At 34.6% G+C, this 21,659-nt stretch overlaps 1 protein-coding gene and 1 long non-coding RNA gene across 2 annotated transcripts in view; one reads left to right on the top strand and one right to left on the bottom strand.

The window, feature by feature from the left end:
- The window catches only part of LOC133638771 (uncharacterized), a 42,006-nt gene extending 21,184 nt beyond the window's left edge, over positions 1-20,822 (top strand). Inside the window, exon 3 of the long non-coding RNA XR_009823683.1 lies at positions 19,530-20,822. This is a non-coding gene — a long non-coding RNA (uncharacterized LOC133638771). The remainder of the gene's footprint in view (positions 1-19,529) is intronic.
- grin1a (glutamate receptor, ionotropic, N-methyl D-aspartate 1a) overlaps positions 6,410-21,659 on the bottom strand; it is a 114,105-nt gene continuing 98,855 nt past the window's right edge. The window contains 2 exon segments of the mRNA XM_062031695.1: positions 6,410-6,707; positions 19,804-19,914. Coding sequence (XP_061887679.1) covers positions 6,639-6,707; positions 19,804-19,914 — 180 coding nt within the window. The 3' untranslated portion in view covers positions 6,410-6,638.

Here is a 21,659-nt window from a genome sequence, read left to right as displayed (position 1 = left end):
GCAAAAGGGGTCCGTGATCCAAGTGAGGTCCGTGGGGCAGAGAGAGAGGCGTCAGAGTCTGTGTCCAGAGCGGGGGTCGAGGATCAAGGGAGGCAGTCGAGATCCAGGGCAACGGAAGGAAAACACTGTGGGCACATGGGAGAAGACAGGGGACAAATCAAGCATGGGGTAGGAAACACGGAGAGAACGTAAAGTTTGTCGACTTACGGTTCACCATAGAGAAACTAAGTTCTCGCCCGGATCCTTGGGTCCACTGGTCCCTTAAGCAGCTTGCCCTCATCAGTCCCAGGTGTGCAGATTGCAGAATAGTCTGCAGGCTTGTCGCTGCGTGAAAAGCGGGTTCCAGTCCGCGCCGTGACAGTACCCCCCACTTATAGACAGATTCCAGATGTCCTAAGGCAGAAAAACGAACAACAACCTCCAGAAACAAGGGAGGGCGGAGGGGAGAACTGGTGGTGGGTCGCCGGTCCAAGTGTCCCAGAAACCATCGGGGACGAGTCTGGTGGCGGCGGCGAGTAGACAGCCGCTGCGGCCGGCGAGGCGGACGGCCAAGGAACGGCCGCCTTCTTGGCCGTCGGGAAGGCGGACGCGAGTGGCGCCAGACCCAAAGCAGCCCACGAGTCCACCCATGACCTGAGCGTCGCTGCGTGGGCGTGCTGCACTCAGCACGAGCAGGGGCGTGTCCGAGCGCGCTGCCAGCAGAGGTCCCGGCCGAGGAAAACCGGGTTCGAGTCCGCGCCGTGACACTTCTGTGTCTAAAAATAACACGTAACAACATTACTTGTTAGCAATGTTACCCGAACTGTTTCATGTTTCACAGCTTATACACCGCTGAGGATTCCAATTGGACCACATGTGAGCACCATCAAACATGTGCGCACCAGTACTATCCAGTGGTGTGCCGTCAGGGCCAGCAAGGCCTTCTCTGCTGGCCTAACATGACCAGAGATCATGATCATAATTAAAGATAAAAGTCATTTTTTATTGACTTTCCCTAAATATCTAAAAGTATTCTTATTCTCTTCATGTCATATTATGCTCCTTCCAGCGCTGTTGTTTTTAGGTTAGAGTTTTTATCCAATCAGAATTCAGCTAGTTTATGTTGCCATGCTGTACCAAATCTGCCTGGAGCCTTCAGAATCAACAACACTTATATAAGACTTTTAAAGCCATTTTGATAGTAGGCGAATATAGCTAATATAGACACTTACATCATGTGTTGCCTTCATTATAACACTTATAGAAGGCTTTTAAAGTAATTTTGATAGTAGGCTGATATAGCTAATATAGACACTTACATCATGTGTTGCCTTCATTATAACACTTATATAAGGCTTTTAAAGTAATTTTGATAGTAGGCTGATATAGCTAATATAGACACTTACATCATGTGTTGCCTTCATTATAACACTTATATAAGGCTTTTAAAGTCATTTTGATAGTAGGCTAATATAGCTAATATAGACACATCATGTGTTGCCTTCATTATAACACTTATATAAGGCTTTTAAAGTAATTTTGATAGTAGGCTAATATAGACACTTACATCATGTGTTGCCTTCATTATAACACTTATATAAGGCTTTTAAAGTTATTTCGATAGTAGGCTAATATAGCTAACATAGACACTTACATCATGTGTTGCCTTCATTAAAACACTTATATAAGACTTTTAATGTCATTTTGATAGTAGGCTAATATAGCTAGTATAGACACTTACATCATGTGTTGTCTTCATTATAACACTTATATAAGACTTAAAGTCATTTTGATAGTAGGCTAATATAGCTAATATAGACACTTACATCATGTGTTGCCTTCATTATAACACTTATATAAGGCTTTTAAAGTCATTTTGATAGTAGGCTAATATAGCTAATATAGACACATCATGTGTTGCCTTCATTATAACACTTATATAAGGCTTTTAAAGTCATTTTGATAGTAGGCTAATATAGCTGATATAGACATTTACATCATGTGTTGCTTTCATTATAACACTTATATAAGGCTTTTAAAGTTATTTCAATAGTAGGCTAATATAGCTAACATAGACACTTACATAATGTTTTGCCTTCATTAAAACACTTATATAAGACTTTTAATGTCATTTTGATAGTAGGCTAATATAGCTAGTATAGACACTTACATCATGTGTTGTCTTCATTATAACACTTATATAAAGCTTTTAAAGTAATTTTGATAGTAGGCTAATATAGCTAATATAGACACTTACATCATGTGTTGCCTTCATTATAACACTTATATAAGACTTTTAAAGTCATTTTGATAGTAGGCTAATATAGCTAATATAGACACTTACATCATGTGTTGCCTTCATTATAACACTTATATAAGACTTTTAAAGTCATTTTGATAGTAGGCTGATATAGCTAATATAGACACTTACATCATGTGTTGCCTTCTTTGTAAGACTTATATAAGCCTTTTAAAGTCATTTTGATAGTAGGCTAATATAGACACTTACATCATGTGTTGCCTTCATTATAACACTTATATAAGGCTTTTAATGTCATTTTGATAGTAGGCTAATATAGACACTTACATCATGTGTTGCCTTCATTATAACACTTATATAAGGCTTTTAAAGTCATTTTGATAGTAGGCTATTATAGACACTTACATCATGTGTTGCCTTCATTATAACACTTATATAAGGCTTTTAAAGTCATTTTGATAGTAGGCTAATATAGACACTTACATCATGTGTTGCCTTCATTATAACACTTATTTAAGGCTTGTAATTTTTTGCGGTTCTAGACAGATGTTTAATTTTTTTGTATTTTTAGTCCAATATGTCTCTTTCAACATTTTGGGTTGCCGACCCCTGGTTTATTGATATGGGCTTTTTATCCATAATACACATAAACAATAAAAAATAAAGTATGTACAGATTTTCTGCAGTGTGACAGAATTAACAGACACAATTAGAGGACTTGTGAGTATTTAAGTATATTTTATTTACAGTTCTATGAACAGAATGGTTCAGTGCATTAAGATAAGAAAAACAAGTGTTTTTTTTGTACAGTTTATTAAGAGGGTTTGTGTGCGTGCATGACTGCGGAACATAACTTGTGTGTGTGTGCATGTGAGTAAATAACTAGAAGTAGTAAAATACATTCTCAGCAGCAGTCATTATACGTGCGCACTATACAATCTCCTCATCCTTAACCTTACATTTTATTCAGTTGAAGTGCAGAAAACTAATGGAATCCACCGTGACGACACACATCCATGAAGAAAAAAGCAAAAAGCATTGGTCATAAAATGTCAGCATGCAAGGAAAACAAAGAACGAGCCAATTGGGGAAATAATGTGCAAAAAGTCATTAAAATGACTCTGCAGAGCTAACAATGCAAAAAAAAAATTAACATTTATTTTGTATTTTTACACATTTGGGAGCCCCCTCTCAGCGTAAAGTGCAGTGTGGTGCTGGACACCAGGAAGGATGGGGGGGCAGTCTTTAGCAGCAGTGGTTTCTCTCCTCCAGAAACTGGGAAAAGGCCTGTTTCTGCATGCAACCAAAGCTCGCAAGCTTAGCCATGCTTTGAATCTCGTCGGGCTCCTTGGCGAAAAAGCTCCTGGGGGAGGTTTTTCACCAAGGATCGAGTGCCGGTTGCGTGAAAAAACCTGGCCTTTTGATGCAACCCGTTTGAGACTGGAAAGGAGAAAGACTGTTGGCGGGAGGGAGGAAGACGGAGGGCGGCCCCAAACTCAACATGGCTGAGGGCATCAAAACATTAGTCTGCAGATTTGTCACACAGCTAAATAAATGCTGGAAAATGTTGTGTTACGTCAGGGGAAAACAAAAAAAAAACATGCATTTTGGTATTTCAGAAGAGGGAAATATGTAGCTTGAACAGAAATCCTTCAAAGTAAAAGCACTTCAAATATGCAGAGATCATATACACACACACATGCTTTCATTGTGATTAATTATAGCCTCAATTGTAGTGCTATTAATAGTGCTTCTCCATGTAAGAAATAAGTGGAAGCTTACAGTACTTACAGGAGAAAAAACAATAACAGAGAAGTTTCTAGACTCTATTTTAAAGTGATATGTCAAGTATGTATTCATGTATGTACCCTAACTAGGCCTGGACTCTACGAGGCAGGTCAGGAATGAACAACAAAAGGTTAAGTGGACAGAATAAGGGAAAAGAAGGTTAATTTAACCCTGTAACACCCCTTGTTGTAAAATTACAACGTTACCTTTAACCATCCTAAAAAACAATCTGTTATATTTATTTAATTTTTTTTTTTACCACATTTACATAGTCATTGGGTCCTATTGTTCAGTCTCACAAGGCTATTGGATCGTGCATTTGTTTATAAGTCACGCCTTCTGGCCATGAACTCACACAACCTCTCAAGGTTTCCTCCGAACAACATCTATTTGTTTCATTGGACTGGATTCATCAGATTCAAGTAAGTAAAATTGTCTTTTATATTTATTTTGGTTGTTATTACAATGTCTAGAGCGTGTACATATGTAGTTACTGTGGAACAGATGCATCAAATTTCATTTAGAGCTTGTTATATAATTGTTGCAATTATACAACACTGGGTGAATGTGGTAGTTAAAATAGCTGGCTTGTTGCAGTGGGCTGGAACAGGTTGTATTCCCTCCACTACATCACTGCCTGAAGTATTTTCTCTATACATGGTATATACCGTTATGGGGCTAAGTTTCATTGGACTGGATTCATCAGATTCAAGTAAGTAAAATTGTCTTTTATATTTTTTTTGGTTATTACAATGTCTAGAGCATGTACATATGTAGTTATTGTGGAACAGATGCATCAAATTTCATTTAGAGCTTGTTATATAATTGTTGCAATTATACAACACTGGGTGAATGTGGTAGTTAAAATAGCTGGCTTGTTGCAGTGGGCTGGAACAGGTTGTATTCCCTCCCCTACATCACTGCCTGAAGTATTTTCTCTATACATGGTATATACCGTTATGGGCCTAAGTTTCATTGGACTGGATTCATCAGATTCAAGTAAGTAAAATTGTCTTTTATATTTTTTTTGGTTGTTATTACAATGTCTAGAGCATGTATATATGTAGTTACTGTGGAACAGATGCATCAAATTTCATTTAGAGCTTGTTATATAATTGTTGCAATTATACAACACTGGGTGAATGTGGTAGTTAAAATAGCTGGCTTGTTGCAGTGGGCTGGAACAGGTTGTATTCCCTCCACTACATCACTGCCTGAAGTATTTTCTCTATACATGGTATATACCGTTATGGGGCTAAGTTTCATTGGACTGGAATCATCAGATTCAAGTAAGTAAAATTGTCTTTTATATTTTTTTTGGTTGTTATTACAATGTCTAGAGCATGTACATATGTAGTTACTGTGGAACAGATGCATCAAATTTCATTTAGAGCTTGTTATATAATTGTTGCAATTATACAACACTGGGTGAATGTGGTAGTTAAAATAGCTGGCTGGTTGCAGTGGGCTGGAACAGGTTGTATTCCTTCCACTACATCACTGCCTGAAGTATTTTCTCTATACATGGTATATACCGTTATGGGGCTAAGTTTCATTGGACTGGATTCATCAGATTCAAGTAAGTAAAATTGTCTTTTATATTTTTTTTGGTTGTTATTACAATGTATAGAGCATGTACATATGTAGTTACTGTGGAACAGATGCATCAAATTTCATTTAGAGCTTGTTATATAATTGTTGCAATTATACAACACTGGGTGAATGTGGTAGTTAAAATAGCTGGCTTGTTGCAGTGGGCTGGAACAGGTTGTATTCCCTCCACTACATCACTGCCTGAAGTATTTTCTCTATACATGGTATACACCGTTATGGGGCTAAGTTTCATTGGACTGGAATCATCAGATTCAAGTAAGTAAAATTGTCTTTTATATTTTTTTTGGTTGTTATTACAATGTCTAGAGCATGTACATATGTAGTTACTGTGGAACAGATGCATCAAATTTCATTTAGAGCTTGTTATATAATTGTTGCAATTATACAACACTGGGTGAATGTGGTAGTTAAAATAGCTGGCTGGTTGCAGTGGGCTGGAACAGGTTGTATTCCTACACTACATCACTGCCTGAAGTATTTTCTCTATACATGGTATATACCGTTTCGGGGCTAAGTAAGCAATCAACCCTGCAAATGAACCCTTAGTTGTTCAGACAACGCGAGTACGAATACAGAAATTCTGTTCCCACCGAAGCCCAATGTTGCAATATTACAACATTTCTCTAAAAACATACGTAAACATTATTATATATTATATATAATATATAATTATATATTATGTATAATATATAATTATATATATTTTTTAACTCTTCAATTTCTGCATCAAATGCCTACAACAACATCTGAAAGGTCTTTTTTTAAAAATTTTTAGGTTTTCTATATTTGGGTCTTACAGGGTTAAATAGGTAGTAATATAATGTACATATGGGGGGAAAAAAGGCTCTGCATGCTCAGACTCCCTATAAACAACTACGGCCAGGACATCCTGACATCAAGAAGGTGCGACTTGGTCTCCTCTAAAGGAGATACTGTACATCTCCTTGTTTCCTCTCTCCTCATGCAGGTGAGGGGAGGGGGGGTCAGGTGGCGCTCCCTACACCACAGTGCTGACGGACGGGTCGGACAGGTTGAGTTGTCCCGTGATGTCCGTGGGGGGGAATTGCTGCAGAGAGAAAAGGGGGGGGAGAGGGCGGACACATGGGGGGTGTTATTTCCCCGATGTACTTTTTTTTTTTTTTTTTTTTGTGCATTTATTGAGCTTTTCTAACCCCTCTCAGGCTGCTCTCAAGTAAGCGGGTGCCTGAGGCGGGTCAGTACGTGCACGTGAGACTTGACAATAGCACCTTTTGAATCAAATCCTTCAAGAGATGTCTTCATTTAAGTCAAGTTATTCACATTTGTATGCATTTTATCTCATTTTAGAGAAAAACGACTCTTCAGTCGGGTTTTCAAAGTGCTGTTGTGTCCAAGCCTCCACGTCACTGCACTTCCTATAAAGCGGAGCTCTAGTTGGGTAAATTAAGGAGAGGGACAGCAAGGGTCTGGTTTCCGTGCAGGTGGGTCGTTGCTATGGAAACAGGAATTTTGCTTGATTGATTTGTGCTTTAAGAGTGGGGCCTGGCAGGCACAGGATGTTATTTTTTAATTTTTAGCGGTAATGTTTTTGTTTCATTCGTAAACCAGCTTGAAAAATAAATTATTCAGAAACCGTAATATTGGCTCCTTAGCATGAAATGTGCACATTTTAATTTATTTTATTTTATTTCATTTTATTTTAATTTATTTTTTTAATTATTTTTTTATTTTTTATTTTTTATTTTTTATTTTTTTTTAGAAATTTATTTAAAAAAACAAAAACAATAATAATGATAATTTAAAAAAAATAAATAAATAAAATAAAATAAATTTAAAAAAAAAACAGGAGTTTTGCTTGATTGATTTGTGCTTTAAGAGTGGGGCCTGGCAGGCACAGGATGTTATTTTTATTTTTTTTAATTTTTAGCGGTAATGTTTTTGTTTCATTCGTAAACCAGCTTGAAAAATAAATTATTCAGAAACCGTGATATTGGCTCCTTAGCATGAAATGTGCACATTTTAATTTATTTTTTAAATTATTTTTTTATTTTTTATTTTTTTTATTTTTTTAGAAATGTATTTAGAAAAAAAAAAATAATAATAATGATAATAAAAAAAAAAAAATTAAAATAAAATAAAATACATTTTTAAAAAAAACAGGAATTTTGCTTGATTGATTTGTGCTTAAGAGTGGGGCCTGGCAGGCACAAGATGTTATTTTTTATTTTTTTTATTTTTTAGCGGTAATGTTTTTGTTTCATTCGTAAACCAGCTTGAAAAATAAATTATTCAGAAACCGTAATATTGGCTCCTTAGCATGAAATGTGCACATTTTAATTTATTTATTTTATTTTATTTTAATTTATTTTTTTAATTATTTTTTTATTTTTTTTAGAAATTTATTTAAAAATATATATATAATAATAATAATTAAAAAAATAAATAAAAATAAAATAAAATACATTTAAAAAAAAACAGGAATTTTGCTTGATTGATTTGTGCTTTAAGAGTGGGGCCTGGCAGGCACAGGATGTTATTTTTTTATTTTTTTATTTTTTAGCGGTAATGTTTTTGTTTCATTCGTAAACCAGCTTGAAAAATAAATTATTCAGAAACCGTAATATTGGCTCCTTAGCATGAAATGTGCACATTTTAATTAATTTATTTTATTTTATTTTAATTTATTTTTTAATTTTTTTTAGAAATGTATTTAAAAAAAAAAAATAATAATAATGATAATTAAAAAAATAAATAAAAATAAAATTAAATAAATTTTTAAAAAAAACAGGAATTTTGCTTGATTGATTTGTGCTTTAAGAGTGGGGCCTGGCAGGCACAGGATGTTATTTTTATTTTTTTTATTTTTTAGCGGTAATGTTTTTGTTTCATTCGTAAACCAGCTTGAAAAATAAATTATTCAGAAACCGTAATATTGGCTCCTTAGCATGAAATGTGCACATTTTAATGTATTTATTTTATTTTATTTTAATTTATTTTTTTAATTATTTTTTTATTTTTTATTTTTTATTTTTTTTTAGAAATTTATTTAAAAAAAAAATATAATAATAATAATTAAAAAAATAAATTTAAATAAATTTGAAAAAAAACAGGAACTTTGCTTGATTGATTTGTGCTTTAAGAGTGGGGCCTGGCAGGCACAGGATGTTATTTTTATTTTTTTAAATTTTTTAGCGGTAATGTTTTTGTTTCATTCGTAAACCAGCTTGAAAAATAAATTATTCAGAAACCGTAATATTGTCTCCTTAGCATGAAATGTGCACATTTTAATTAATTTATTTTATTTTATTTTAATTTATTTTTTTAATTATTTTTTTATTTTTTATTTTTTATTTTTAAAAAAATGTATTTAAAAAAAAAAAATTAATAATAATGATAATTAAAAAAATAAATAAAAATAAAATAAAATATTAAAAAAAAAAACAGGAATTTTGCTTGATTGATTTGTGCTTTAAGAGTGGGGCCTGGCAGGCACAGGATGTTATTTTTATTTTTTTTTATTTTTTAGCGGTAATGTTTTTGTTTCATTCGTAAACCAGCTTAAAAAATAAATTATTCAGAAACCGTAATATTGGCTCCTTAGCATGAAATGTGCTAATTTTTTAAAATGTATTTTATTTTATTTTTATTTATTTTTGTAGTTATCTTTTTTTTTTTTTTTTTTTTGGTAGAAATGTATTTCTAAAAAAAAAAAAAAAAAAAGGACAGAATATGAAGTGTGCTTTTTACATTAAATGTGTTTTTCAAGCTCATAGACCAGGGGTGTCAAACTTATTTTCATTGAGGGCCACATAGCAGTAATGGCTGCTTTCAGAGGGCCGATTATTTTTAAATTCATTTACGTTATGCATGCGGGTAATAACCTGTGATTAATCATGATTAATCGAATAGATTTTTTTTATGTATAACTTGCTTTAAAATCATAAATAAAGGTGACAAGCAGATACTTAACTATTTGTTTTTATCTCTCAAAAATAGTTTTGCAATGCAGTATATAATAATGTAATTGGCATGATCAGATAATATTAAAGTTTACGCTATGCATTTTTTTTTCTGTCAAAATCTAAAGAATGAATGCATTTAGTAAAAAAAATTAATAAAATATTTTATTGAAACCCATTTTTTGCAGGCTTTCGCGGGCCACATAAAATGATGTGGTGGGCCAGAACTGGCCCCCGGGCCTTGAGTTTGACACCTGTATCAGAGATGATATATTCAACTTGCATGAAATAAAAATAGTTCACTACAGTGTGTTCCAAAATGCTTCATATTAATAAATATGACACAAACTAATTTTTGGATTTTAAAAAATGTCCCAAACGGATATTTTACATTTTTACTTCAGTTTCAGCCGTTCTCAGTGTATGTTTTATGACTCCTTTGTTGCATGCAACAAAGGAGTCACCCCGGCTTTTGTGACCAACTGTTGAACGTGGTCTTTGGCGGCAATTTTTAATTGGTAAATGTTACATTACTACATACATTTTTTCGCCACTTATGGCAGTAATGACGACATCAAACAAACTAGAGTCAAAGAAAAGTTTTTTTAAGCGCCAAAAATATGACTAAAGTGGTTTTTATATTTTCATTTGTACTTGAGTTTTATTGAGCTATTTACTGAACATTTTGTTATATTTATCATTAATTTAGTTAGAATGTATTTATTTTTGCACTGCGTGAGTCTTATGTAAAATAATTTTTCTGAATTTTTTCACAAGTCCCTTCTTTTGCAGTATTCTTGATCAGTATTTATTTTTGTAACCAGCCTTGATAACAATCTTTGTGATGAACACATGCTTTCATATCCTTTGACAAGGTTGTAAACTGTAAGTAGGTATTATTATTGAATAGGATTCAAATGAAGGCTAATTCAGTGTTGATATTTGAGTGGGCCCCCGGGCCCCTCTGTAGTGGCTAAGTTGTGGCCCCGAAGTCAAAAAGGTTAGGAACCCCTGTTCTAAAGGCAGTATAGCATACTGGCGCTTCGGCGCAACAATGTTTATATATTTATTCATTCAGAGTAAGTCGATTAAAATCACATTTTTATTTGCAATGCTAATCTCGGCGGCATTTACATAACTGATGTGTTGAAGTGTGATGATAATTGCACATTTGGTCCCAATTGTTTAACTGTCACTTTCCAGAATATAAAAAGGTAGAAACGCTAGTCTTATCAAGGGTCTCAACCATGTTATTTTATTGTTTTGTCAGTTTATTTTACATCAATATTATTATTTTGTTCAGTGTAGTTAGACAGCATGCCTTGAGCAGCGCTCTTATTGTGAAGGCCAGAAGTGGGTGGCTGGTTTTGAAGCGCTTAAAATAAATGTATCTAAATAATAGTCTCAGAAAAAGTAGCTTTCCTAAGTTGTCTTTTATCACAGTTTCCTTTTATTCTTGGATTTAACCTTTTCACGACAGTTTTTAAGTCCTTCATGTGTTCTTTGTACAGTTTAATTGAGTTAGAAGTTAATTTAGCTATAAGTTCCCACTTTTACTAAAGCTCGACTTGCACCACTGACTAGGAACGTTTCTTCCACTGCACGCCAGGAAAATTAACCGACAAAGTAAAATTGTTTTTTTTACATTTTTATTCTTGTTCATTGTCTGTTAAAGTTAAGGAGTGTTATGGTTTCAAACTGAGTGCACCACAGGGCTAGTGACTGTGTGTGCGCGTGTTGGCAGGGCGGCTGCAAATGAGGACAGTTCAGCTAATTTTTGTTGTTGTTTTGACTTTTGTTATTTAATAGTTCATTCATCAGCCCCTTGTTATGTTTGTTTGATATACAGTACTGCATAGTGCTTTATATTGTGTTCAAAGTGTACAAACTTTTACCAAAATATGGACATTTGTCGAGATTGGAACCCATTATTAATTTTTACATTGTTTCTTATGGAGAAATTTGCCTCAATATACAAACTTTTCTATTTACAAACTCTGTTCAAGAACCAGTTAAGTTTGTAAATCGAGGTTCAACTGTACTCAGCGATACATTTATTTCAGCCAACTTAAATTGGCTAATATTTTCAGCAGTGTGATATTTGCAGTGCAAAGATTGGTTAAACTCGCCAGAAATGGCTGAAATTGAAACATTGACAAACCCGGTGTTGATGCTCTTTGAGAAGGGAACACACCGACTCAGTGCCGGCTCTTAGCTTTTTGTGGCCTTAAACAAGATATTTGTTTGTGACCCCCATTTCGGGTGATCGAATCCTCCAATGTTACTAGAAAAATAAATAATTGTACCGTAATGTCCGGACTGTAAGCCGCTACTTTTCACACACGTTTTGAACCCTGCACTTTATACAATTCTGTGGTTAATTTTTAGCTGTGTCACATTGGACGGGAGAAACTGCCAAACGGGTTTGACTGTGGACCGATTAAATTGTTCTCATTAAATAAAACCTCCTCACACAATCATTCAGTCAGCCATTTAGCTTGTTATGGACTCACCATTGTCATGGAGAATAAATAATGAAATGCACAAGACGCAGCCCCGAAGCCAAAGACGATTGACCCTCTAGGAGGAGGAGAAGGACGAAGACCACGCTAATTGTGGTATAGGCTTCTTTACACCATTTTACAGTCACTGTCTTTGGCTACATTTGTGAATTAACACAAGCACTTGTGTACATATTTAATGTGAACCAATGCAATTGTTCACATTAAATAAAACCCACTCACACAATCATTCAGTCAGCCATTTAGCTTGTTATGGACTCACCCTTGTCATGGAGAATAAATAATTAATTGCACAAGACGCAGCCCCGAAGCCAAAGTCGATTGACCCTCTAGGAGGAGGAAAAGGACGAAGACCACGCTCATAGACTTTTCCGGTATAGGTTACTTAACACCATTTTAAAGTCACTGTCTTTGGCTACATTTGTGAATTAACACAAGCACTTGTGTACATATTTAATGTGAACCAATGCAATTGTTCACATTAAATAAAACCCACTCACACAATCATTCAGTCAGCCATTTAGCTTGTTATGGACTCACCCTTGTCATGGAGAATAAATAATTAATTTGCACAAGACGCAGCCCCGAAGCCAAAGTCGATTGACCCTCTAGGAGGAGGAAAAGGACGAAGACCACGCTCATTGACTTTTCCGGTATAGGTTACTTAACACCATTTTACAGTCAGTGTCTTTGGTTACATTTGTGACCTAACACAAGCACTTGTGTACATATTTAATGTGAACCAATTAAATTGTTCACATTAAATAAAACCCACTCACAAAATCATTCAGTCTGCCATTTAGCTTGTTATGGACTCACCCTCGTCATGAAGAAGAAATAATAAAAAAAAAATGCACAAGACGCAGTCCCGAAGCCAAAGACGATTGACCCTTTAGGAGGAGGAAAAGGACGAAGACCACATTGACTCATTGACTTTTCCAGTATAGGCTACTTAACACCATTTTACAGTCTTTTGTTACATTTGTGAGTTAACACAAGCACTTGTGTACATATTTAATGTGAACCAATGTGAATAAAACCCACTCACACAATCATTTAGTCAGCCATTTAGCTTGTTATGGAGTCACCCTTGTCATGGAGAATAAATAATGAAATGCACAAATGCAGCCCCGAAGCCAAAGACGATTGACCTTTTAGGAGGAGGAAGAGGACGAAGACCACGCTCATTGACTTTTCCGGTATAGGTTACTTAACACCATTTTACAGTCAGTTTCTTTGGTTACATTTGTGACCTAACACAAGCACTTGTGTACATATGTAATGTGGACCAATGCAATTGTTCACATTATATAAAACCCACTCACACAATCATTCAGTCAGCCATTTAGCTTGTTATGGACTCACCCTTGTCATGGAGAATAAATAATGAAATGCACAAGACGCAGCCCCGAAGCCAAAGACGATTGACCCTTTAGGAGGAGGAAAAGGACGAAGACCACGCTCATTGACTTTTCCGGTATAGGCTACTTAACACCATTTTACAGTCATGGTCTTTTGTTGCATTTGTGAGTTAACACAAGCACTTGTGTACATATTTAATGTTTTAATGTGTACACCTGTGGTTTATAGACGTGTATATTTACAAACAAAAACGTGTCCAAATATTTGGTGGGTGCGGCTTATATTTAGCTGCGCTCTATTGTCCAGAAATTACGGTACTTCTGAATCGACTTGAACATGGTCAGAGCCTTTTTAAACATGTGGTCTCTGTGGTTGTAGCCTTAAACAACCGTTGGGAGTATTTATGCCAGGAGCCGGCACTGGTGGTGAAACACCAAGAAAGACAACAACTGTAAAAGCGTCTTAGCATAAAGGGATCTTGTTGATCTACAGCACAACTACTCTATGTTCTACCGCCACCACATCCAGGACAGTGTTTGCATGCTTCAGGAGGGAGAGAGGAGCAGTGTGGCATGTGGGTGAGGGACACTGACACTAAAGTCCATTGATATCCATTCATGTAAAATAAGAACATTGATATAAAATTAAAAATAATGGTCAAAGACTGAGGATGGCACGTCATCTTTGGCGTTTTTATACTCGGGCTCCCAAACGGAACAGAACCCTTAAAGCGATCCCACTCGTCTCCTTCGATTCTACCGCCATACTCCAGGAAGGGAGAGTAGAGTTGGCTTTGCTCAAAAGGAGGGACATTTACAAAAAAAAAAGACAAAGAGAGAAAGAAAAACAGGAAAAAGTAGCATTTTCAAACTGGTATAGCTCAGAGTCCTAAAAATGCCTTTGCGGCAACTGGGGAACTTCTCGTGTGCGACAACGAAGAAGTCAAAGGATAACAGGCAAAATTAACATCACTTGGGTGAGGATAGAGTAGAAAGACAGACCAAGGCTGCCGTCACCACCTGAAAACATCCCGAAAGACGCACAGATAAACAAAATATGACAAAGCAAAAAGTGTTAATCGCGGTCGGTGAGATTGATCCTGAAATAGACTGACGGATCAACGACAAGTTCTCTTCTTAGTTGTCCGTCACACCTTGGAAATTGGATAAAAAGACTGTCGCTTTACAGAATATAAAAAGGTAGAAACACCAGCAAGACACAGGGATAATAAACCAGTCTTATCAAGGGTTTTAGCCCTGTTATTTTAAAGTTAAAGTACCAATGATTGTCACACACACACTAGGTGTGGTGAAATATGTCCTCTGCGTTTGACCCATCCTAATGTTCACCCCCTGGGAGGTGAGGGGAGCAGTGAGGGGGAATCATTTTGGTGATTTAACCCCCAATTCCAACCCTTGATGCTGAGTGCCAAGGAGAGAGGTAACGGGTCCGAATTTTTATAGTCTTTTGGTATGACTCGGCCGGGGGTTTGAACTCACGACTTACCGATCTCAGGGCGGACACTCTAACCACAAGGCCACTGAGCCTTTTTTGTTATATCACTTTATCTTTTTATCATATTATTTTGTTCTGTGTAATTAGACAGCATGCCTTGAGCAGCGCTCTTATTGTGAAGGCCAGAAGTGGGTGGCTGGTTTTGAAGCGCTTAAAATAAATGTATCTAAATAATAGTCTCAGAAAAGGAGCTTACCTAAGTTGTCTTTTATTGCAGTTTCCTTTCATTCTTGGATTTAACCTTTTCACTGCAGTTTTTTAAGTCCTTCATGTGTTGAGTTTAAATGATTTAGAAGTTAATTTAGGTTTGAGTTCCCACTTAAACTGAAACTGGACTTGCACCACTGACTAGGAACGGAAGGAGGGGTGGGATTTATTTTGTGTGAAATACGTGCATTGGTTCAATAAAAAATGGGAAACCCTGTATTGATCATTGATGAGATTACACTAGAACACTGGTTCTTAACCTGGGTTCGATCGAAATAATTTGTATCCCTTTCAGATATCGCATTTAGTTCCCACTAAAACATTTACAAGTTGCACAATGATATGTAAACATGGGATCATGTGTACATTCCTGTAACTTTCTGTTTGTAAAGTATATCTTTATTAGTATGTCTTTAATATAATAACATAATTTCATGGTAAATATTTATAAATTAAGATTAAATTAAGAAAAAAACATTTTATTTTTCACTAAAAAAGGGTTTGGGTTTGCTTTGGAAATAATTTGTACCCCTTTCAGATATCGCATTTAGTTCCCACTAAAACATTCACATGTTGCACAATGAGATGTAAACATGGGATCAGGTGTACATTCCTGTAACTTTCTCTTTGTAAAATATATCTTTATTCATATTTATTTAATATAATAACATAATTTCATGATTAATATTTATATATCAAGAAAAAACTTTTATTTTTCACTAAAGAAGGGTTTGGGTTTGCGTTGGAAATAATTTGTACCCCTTTCAGATATCGCATTTAGTTCCCACTAAAACATTCACATGTTGCACAATGAGATGTAAACATGGGATCATGTGTACATTCCTGTAACTTTCTGTTTGTAAAATATATCTTTATTAGTATTTCTTTAATATAATAATATAATTTCATGATTAATATTTATAAATCAAGATTAAATAAAGAAAGAACGTTTTATTTTTCACTAAAGAAGGGTTTGGGTTTGCTTTGGAAATCATTTGTACCCCTTTCAGTTATCGCATTTAGTTCCCACTAAAACATTCACATGTTGCGCAATGAGATGTAAACATGGGATCATGTGTACATTCCTGTAACTTTCTCTTTGTAAAATATATCTTTATTAGTATTTATTTAATATAATAACATAATTTCATGATTAATATTTATGTATCAAGAAAAAACGTTTTGTTTTTCACTAAAGAAGGGTTTGGGTTTGCGTTGGAAATAATTTGTACCCCTTTCAGATATCGCATTTAGTTCCCACTAAAACATTCACATGTTGCACAATGAGATGTAAAATTGGGATCATGTGTACATTCCTGTAACTTTGTTTGTAAAATATATCTTTATTAGTATTTCTTTAATATAATAATATAATTTCATGATTAATATTTATAAATCAAGATTAAATAAAGAACGTTTTATTTTTCACTAAAGAAGGGTTTGGGTTTGCTTTGGAAATAATTTGTACCCCTTTCAGATATCGCATTTAGTTCCCACTAAAACATTCACATGTTGCGCAATGAGATGTAAACATGGGATCATGTGTACATTCCTGTAAGTTTCTCTTTGTAAAATATATCTTTATTAGTATTTCTTTAATATAATAACATAATTTCATGATTAATATTTATATATCAAGAAAAAACGTTTTATTTTTCACTAAAGAAGGGTTTGGGTTTGCGTTGGAAATAATTTGTACCCCTTTCAGATATCGCATTTAGTTCCCACTAAAACATTTACAAGTTGCACAATGAGATGTAAACATGGGATCATGTGTACATTCCTGTAACTTTCTGTTTGTAAAGTATATCTTTATTACTATGTCTTTAATATAATAACATCATTTCATGGTTAATATTTATAAATTAAGATTAAATTAAGAAAAAAACATTTTATTTTTCACTAAAAAAGGGTTTGGGTTTGCTTTGGAAATAATTTGTACCCCTTTCAGATATCGCATTTATTTCCCACTAAAACATTCACATGTTGCACAATGAGATGTAAACATGGGATCATATGTACATTCCTGTAACTTTCTGTTAGTAAAATATATCTTTATTAGTATTTCTTTAATATAATAATATAATTTCATGATTAATATTTATAAATCAAGATTAAATAAAGAACGTTTTATTTTTCACTAAAGAAGGGTTTGGGTTTGCTTTGGAAATAATTTGTACCCCTTTCAGATATCGCATTTAGTTCCCACTAAAACATTCACATGTTGCGCAATGAGATGTAAACATGGGATCATGTGTACATTCCTGTAAGTTTCTCTTTGTAAAATATATCTTTATTAGTATTTCTTTAATATAATAACATAATTTCATGATTAATATTTATATATCAAGAAAAAACGTTTTATTTTTCACTAAAGAAGGGTTTGGGTTTGCGTTGGAAATAATTTGTACCCCTTTCAGATATCGCATTTAGTTCCCACTAAAACATTTACAAGTTGCACAATGAGATGTAAACATGGGATCATGTGTACATTCCTGTAACTTTCTGTTTGTAAAGTATATCTTTATTACTATGTCTTTAATATAATAACATCATTTCATGGTTAATATTTATAAATTAAGATTAAATTAAGAAAAAAACATTTTATTTTTCACTAAAAAAGGGTTTGGGTTTGCTTTGGAAATAATTTGTACCCCTTTCAGATATCGCATTTAGTTCCCACTAAAACATTCACATGTTGCACAATGAGATGTAAACATGGGATCATATGTACATTCCTGTAACTTTCTGTTAGTAAAATATATCTTTATTAGTATTTCTTTAATATAATAATATAATTTCATCATTAATATTTATAAATCAAGATTAAATAAAGAACGTTTTATTTTTCACTAAAGAAGGGTTTGGGTTTGCTTTGGAAATAATTTGTACCCCTTTCAGATATCGCATTTAGTTCCCACTAAAACATTCACATGTTGCGCAATGAGATGTAAACATGGGATCATGTGTACATTCCTGTAAGTTTCTCTTTGTAAAATATATCTTTATTAGTATTTCTTTAATATAATAACATAATTTCATGATTAATATTTATATATCAAGAAAAAACGTTTTATTTTTCACTAAAGAAGGGTTTGGGTTTGCGTTGGAAATAATTTGTACCCCTTTCAGATATCGCATTTAGTTCCCACTAAAACATTTACAAGTTGCACAATGAGATGTAAACATGGGATCATGTGTACATTCCTGTAACTTTCTGTTTGTAAAGTATATCTTTATTACTATGTCTTTAATATAATAACATCATTTCATGGTTAATATTTATAAATTAAGATTAAATTAAGAAAAAAACATTTTATTTTTCACTAAAAAAGGGTTTGGGTTTGCTTTGGAAATAATTTGTACCCCTTTCAGATATCGCATTTAGTTCCCACTAAAACATTCACATGTTGCACAATGAGATGTAAAATTGGGATCATGTGTACATTCCTGTAACTTTCTGTTAGTAAAATATATCTTTATTAGTATTTCTTTAATATAATAATATAATTTCATCATTAATATTTATAAATCAAGATTAAATAAAGAAAGAACGTTTTATTTTTCACTAAAGAAGGGTTTGGGTTTCCTTTGGAAATCATTTGTACCCCTTTCAGATATCGCATTTATTTCCCACTAAAACATCCACATGTTGCACAATGAGATGTAAACATGGGATCATGTGTACATTCCTGTAACTTTCTCTTTGTAAAATATATCTTTATTAGTATTTATTTAATATAATAACATAATTTCATGATTAATATTTATAAATTAAGATTAAATTTAGAAAAAAACATTTTATTTTTCACTAAAGAAGGTACCTCCAACAAGGTTAAGAACCACTGCACTAGAACCTCAATTTACGGAGCACAGATCGTATAAAAATATACGATCTTGAAACATCCTGAAAGACGCACAAATAAACAAAACATCACAAAGCAAAAAGTTGTTAATCGCGGTCCGTGAGCGTGACCCTGAAATAGACTGATGGATCAACAAACACGTTTTCTTCTTAGTTGTCCGTCACACCTTGGAAATTGGATAAAAAAGACAGAACTTCTGCACATGCTTTCCAAACAAACAAAAAAATAAACACACAAAAGTGCAGGATTGGTGCAAAGAAAAAAGGTGGCCAGAACACTGAAACAAACACACAAACACACACACACACACACACACACACACACACACACACACACACACACACACACACACACACACACACACACACACACACACACCACGACACCTTGAAGAACCAAACAATCGCCAAACCAGCAGCCCAAGACAAAACTCCTTATAAACACCATCTAAAACCTCCTCTCCTCCATCTGACTCCAGCTCCCGGTCTGACCTGACCTGCACTCATGCCCTTCCGCTACGGATGCTTTGATGGATGATCGATGGTGAACTGACAGACACGTGACAGGAGGCCGGCTGAGCCCCGCGGACATGGATGAGTGGCGCACGGACGCCCTCGTGGGCGGAAATATGGAGATGAGGGCAGAGAGAGGACAGAAAGAAAGAGAAGGAGAGAGAAAAAGAGAGAGAGGCGACAGAGGAGGACGAGGAGAAGGAGTAAACAAGGGAAGATGTGGCTTCTGGGTCTCCTTACCGTGTCTTTGGAGGACCTACGCCTCTTGATGCTGGAAGCCAGGGTGGTACTGATGGACCTAAAAGAGGCTTTCTTTTGGGGGTCGGGCTCTGCTCTACCACTTTTCCTATCCTAAAATGAATATGTGGAAACATTATTGGGCGTTCTACATGGCCGAGGGGGGGCGATGACTTTGCTTCTCCTCCTCCCAACTCGCCACATGAATTATCCTCTTATGCTCTAAGTAGATGGTGGGGGCGGAATGTGAAAAGAAGGCGAGCGGAGAAGGTTTCGCTGCATGATATGAGGGGATAGTCGTCTAAATTTGATGCCAGCATTCGGGCTCCAAAAAAAAACGCATTAGGATGAGTGATGGGTCGTAAAGATGTAAGTGGACGCGTACATTCCCTTCATTCTATTTCCAATTCTGAAACGCAAATCAAAACATTTAATTAGGGCCGTTTTTTCGGCAGATAACCACAAATTTTAGCAAATTTTTTTTGCGTTTATCTGGAAAAATTCAAATCCATAAAAGCAAAACAGCACAGAATCCAATTTTATGGCAATATTTTAATGAAAATCAACCCCTTTTTTGTTTGTTTTAAAATCCATCCATCCATCCATTTCCTACCGCTTGTCCCTTTTGGGCTCGCGGGGGGTGCTGGAGCCTATCTCAGCTGCATCCAGGCGGAAGGCGGGGTACACCCTGGACATGTCGAAATGGATGTATTTTAAAACAAACAAAAAAGGGGTTGATTTTCATTCAAGTATTGCCATAGCAATGCGTGCGCACTAGATACATGTCTAAAAAAAATAAATAAAAAATTATAATTTACAATTTTTTTTAAAAAATTATATCTTTATAAAAAGTTTCTCGTGCGCACGAGATACATGTCTAAAAAAAAAAAAAAAATTAATAAAAAATTGTAAAAAAAAAAATCCCCCATGTCCCTTTAGGGGCTCCGTAGGAGTCCTATATAATAATAATAATAATAATAATAATAATAATAATAATACATTTTATTTGGTATAGCGCTTTTCAGAGTACTCAAAGACGCTTTACAAGATAAAAAAATTAAAATATAAAACAGTTCAAAGTAATGATATAAAAAAGTATTACTTTGAATTATTATTACTTTTACTATATAAGTCATTATGGCTTGTGCAGCCCTTTGAGACACTCGTGCTTTAGGGCTATATAAGTAAACATTGATTGATTTATTGATTTATATAAAAAAGTGTCATTAAATAGTTGCCCAACTTTTGTTTCAGAAATGAAAATACACTTTTTTTTTTTTATATCAATCAATCAATCAATGTTTACTTATATAGCCCTAAATCACGAGTGTCTCAAAGGGCTGCACAAGCCACAACGACATATATAGGACTCCTGCTGAACAAAGATGCTAAAAAAAAACAAAAACACGCTAAACGCAAAGGAAAGGCTAAAATACTGCTTCCGGTTCAATTTGTCATCACACAGATAACCACACATTTTTGCACATTTTTTTTTCTTGGATTTTTGTGGCTATCTGGACAAATAAAACTCCATAAAAGGAAAACAGCACAACAGCCATGAACGCGGCTGTCATGTCAGTGATTGGTGGTCCGAGGAACCCGGAGGAGAGAGTCTTCCACAATCCAATTTTATGGCAACATTTTCATGAAAATCTACCCCTTTTTTGTTTGTTTTAAAATCCGCCGTATATGATAAAAATCGGAAAAAAACGGCCCTAATTTTATTTTTGGATTTGCGTTTCAGAATTGGAAAAAAAAAGAATGAACGGAAGGTACACGGACCATGTCAGTGGATGTGATACCATGTTTCACCTTAATGCAACCATCTCAAATATGCAAACTACGGCCTGGCAGCTCCA

This window comes from Entelurus aequoreus, linkage group LG21, assembly GCF_033978785.1.
Source record: "Entelurus aequoreus isolate RoL-2023_Sb linkage group LG21, RoL_Eaeq_v1.1, whole genome shotgun sequence".
Classification (NCBI taxonomy): Eukaryota; Metazoa; Chordata; class Actinopteri; order Syngnathiformes; family Syngnathidae; genus Entelurus; species Entelurus aequoreus.
Note: the sequence above shows the minus strand (reverse complement) of the source record. Positions and strands in the feature narration are given on the sequence as shown.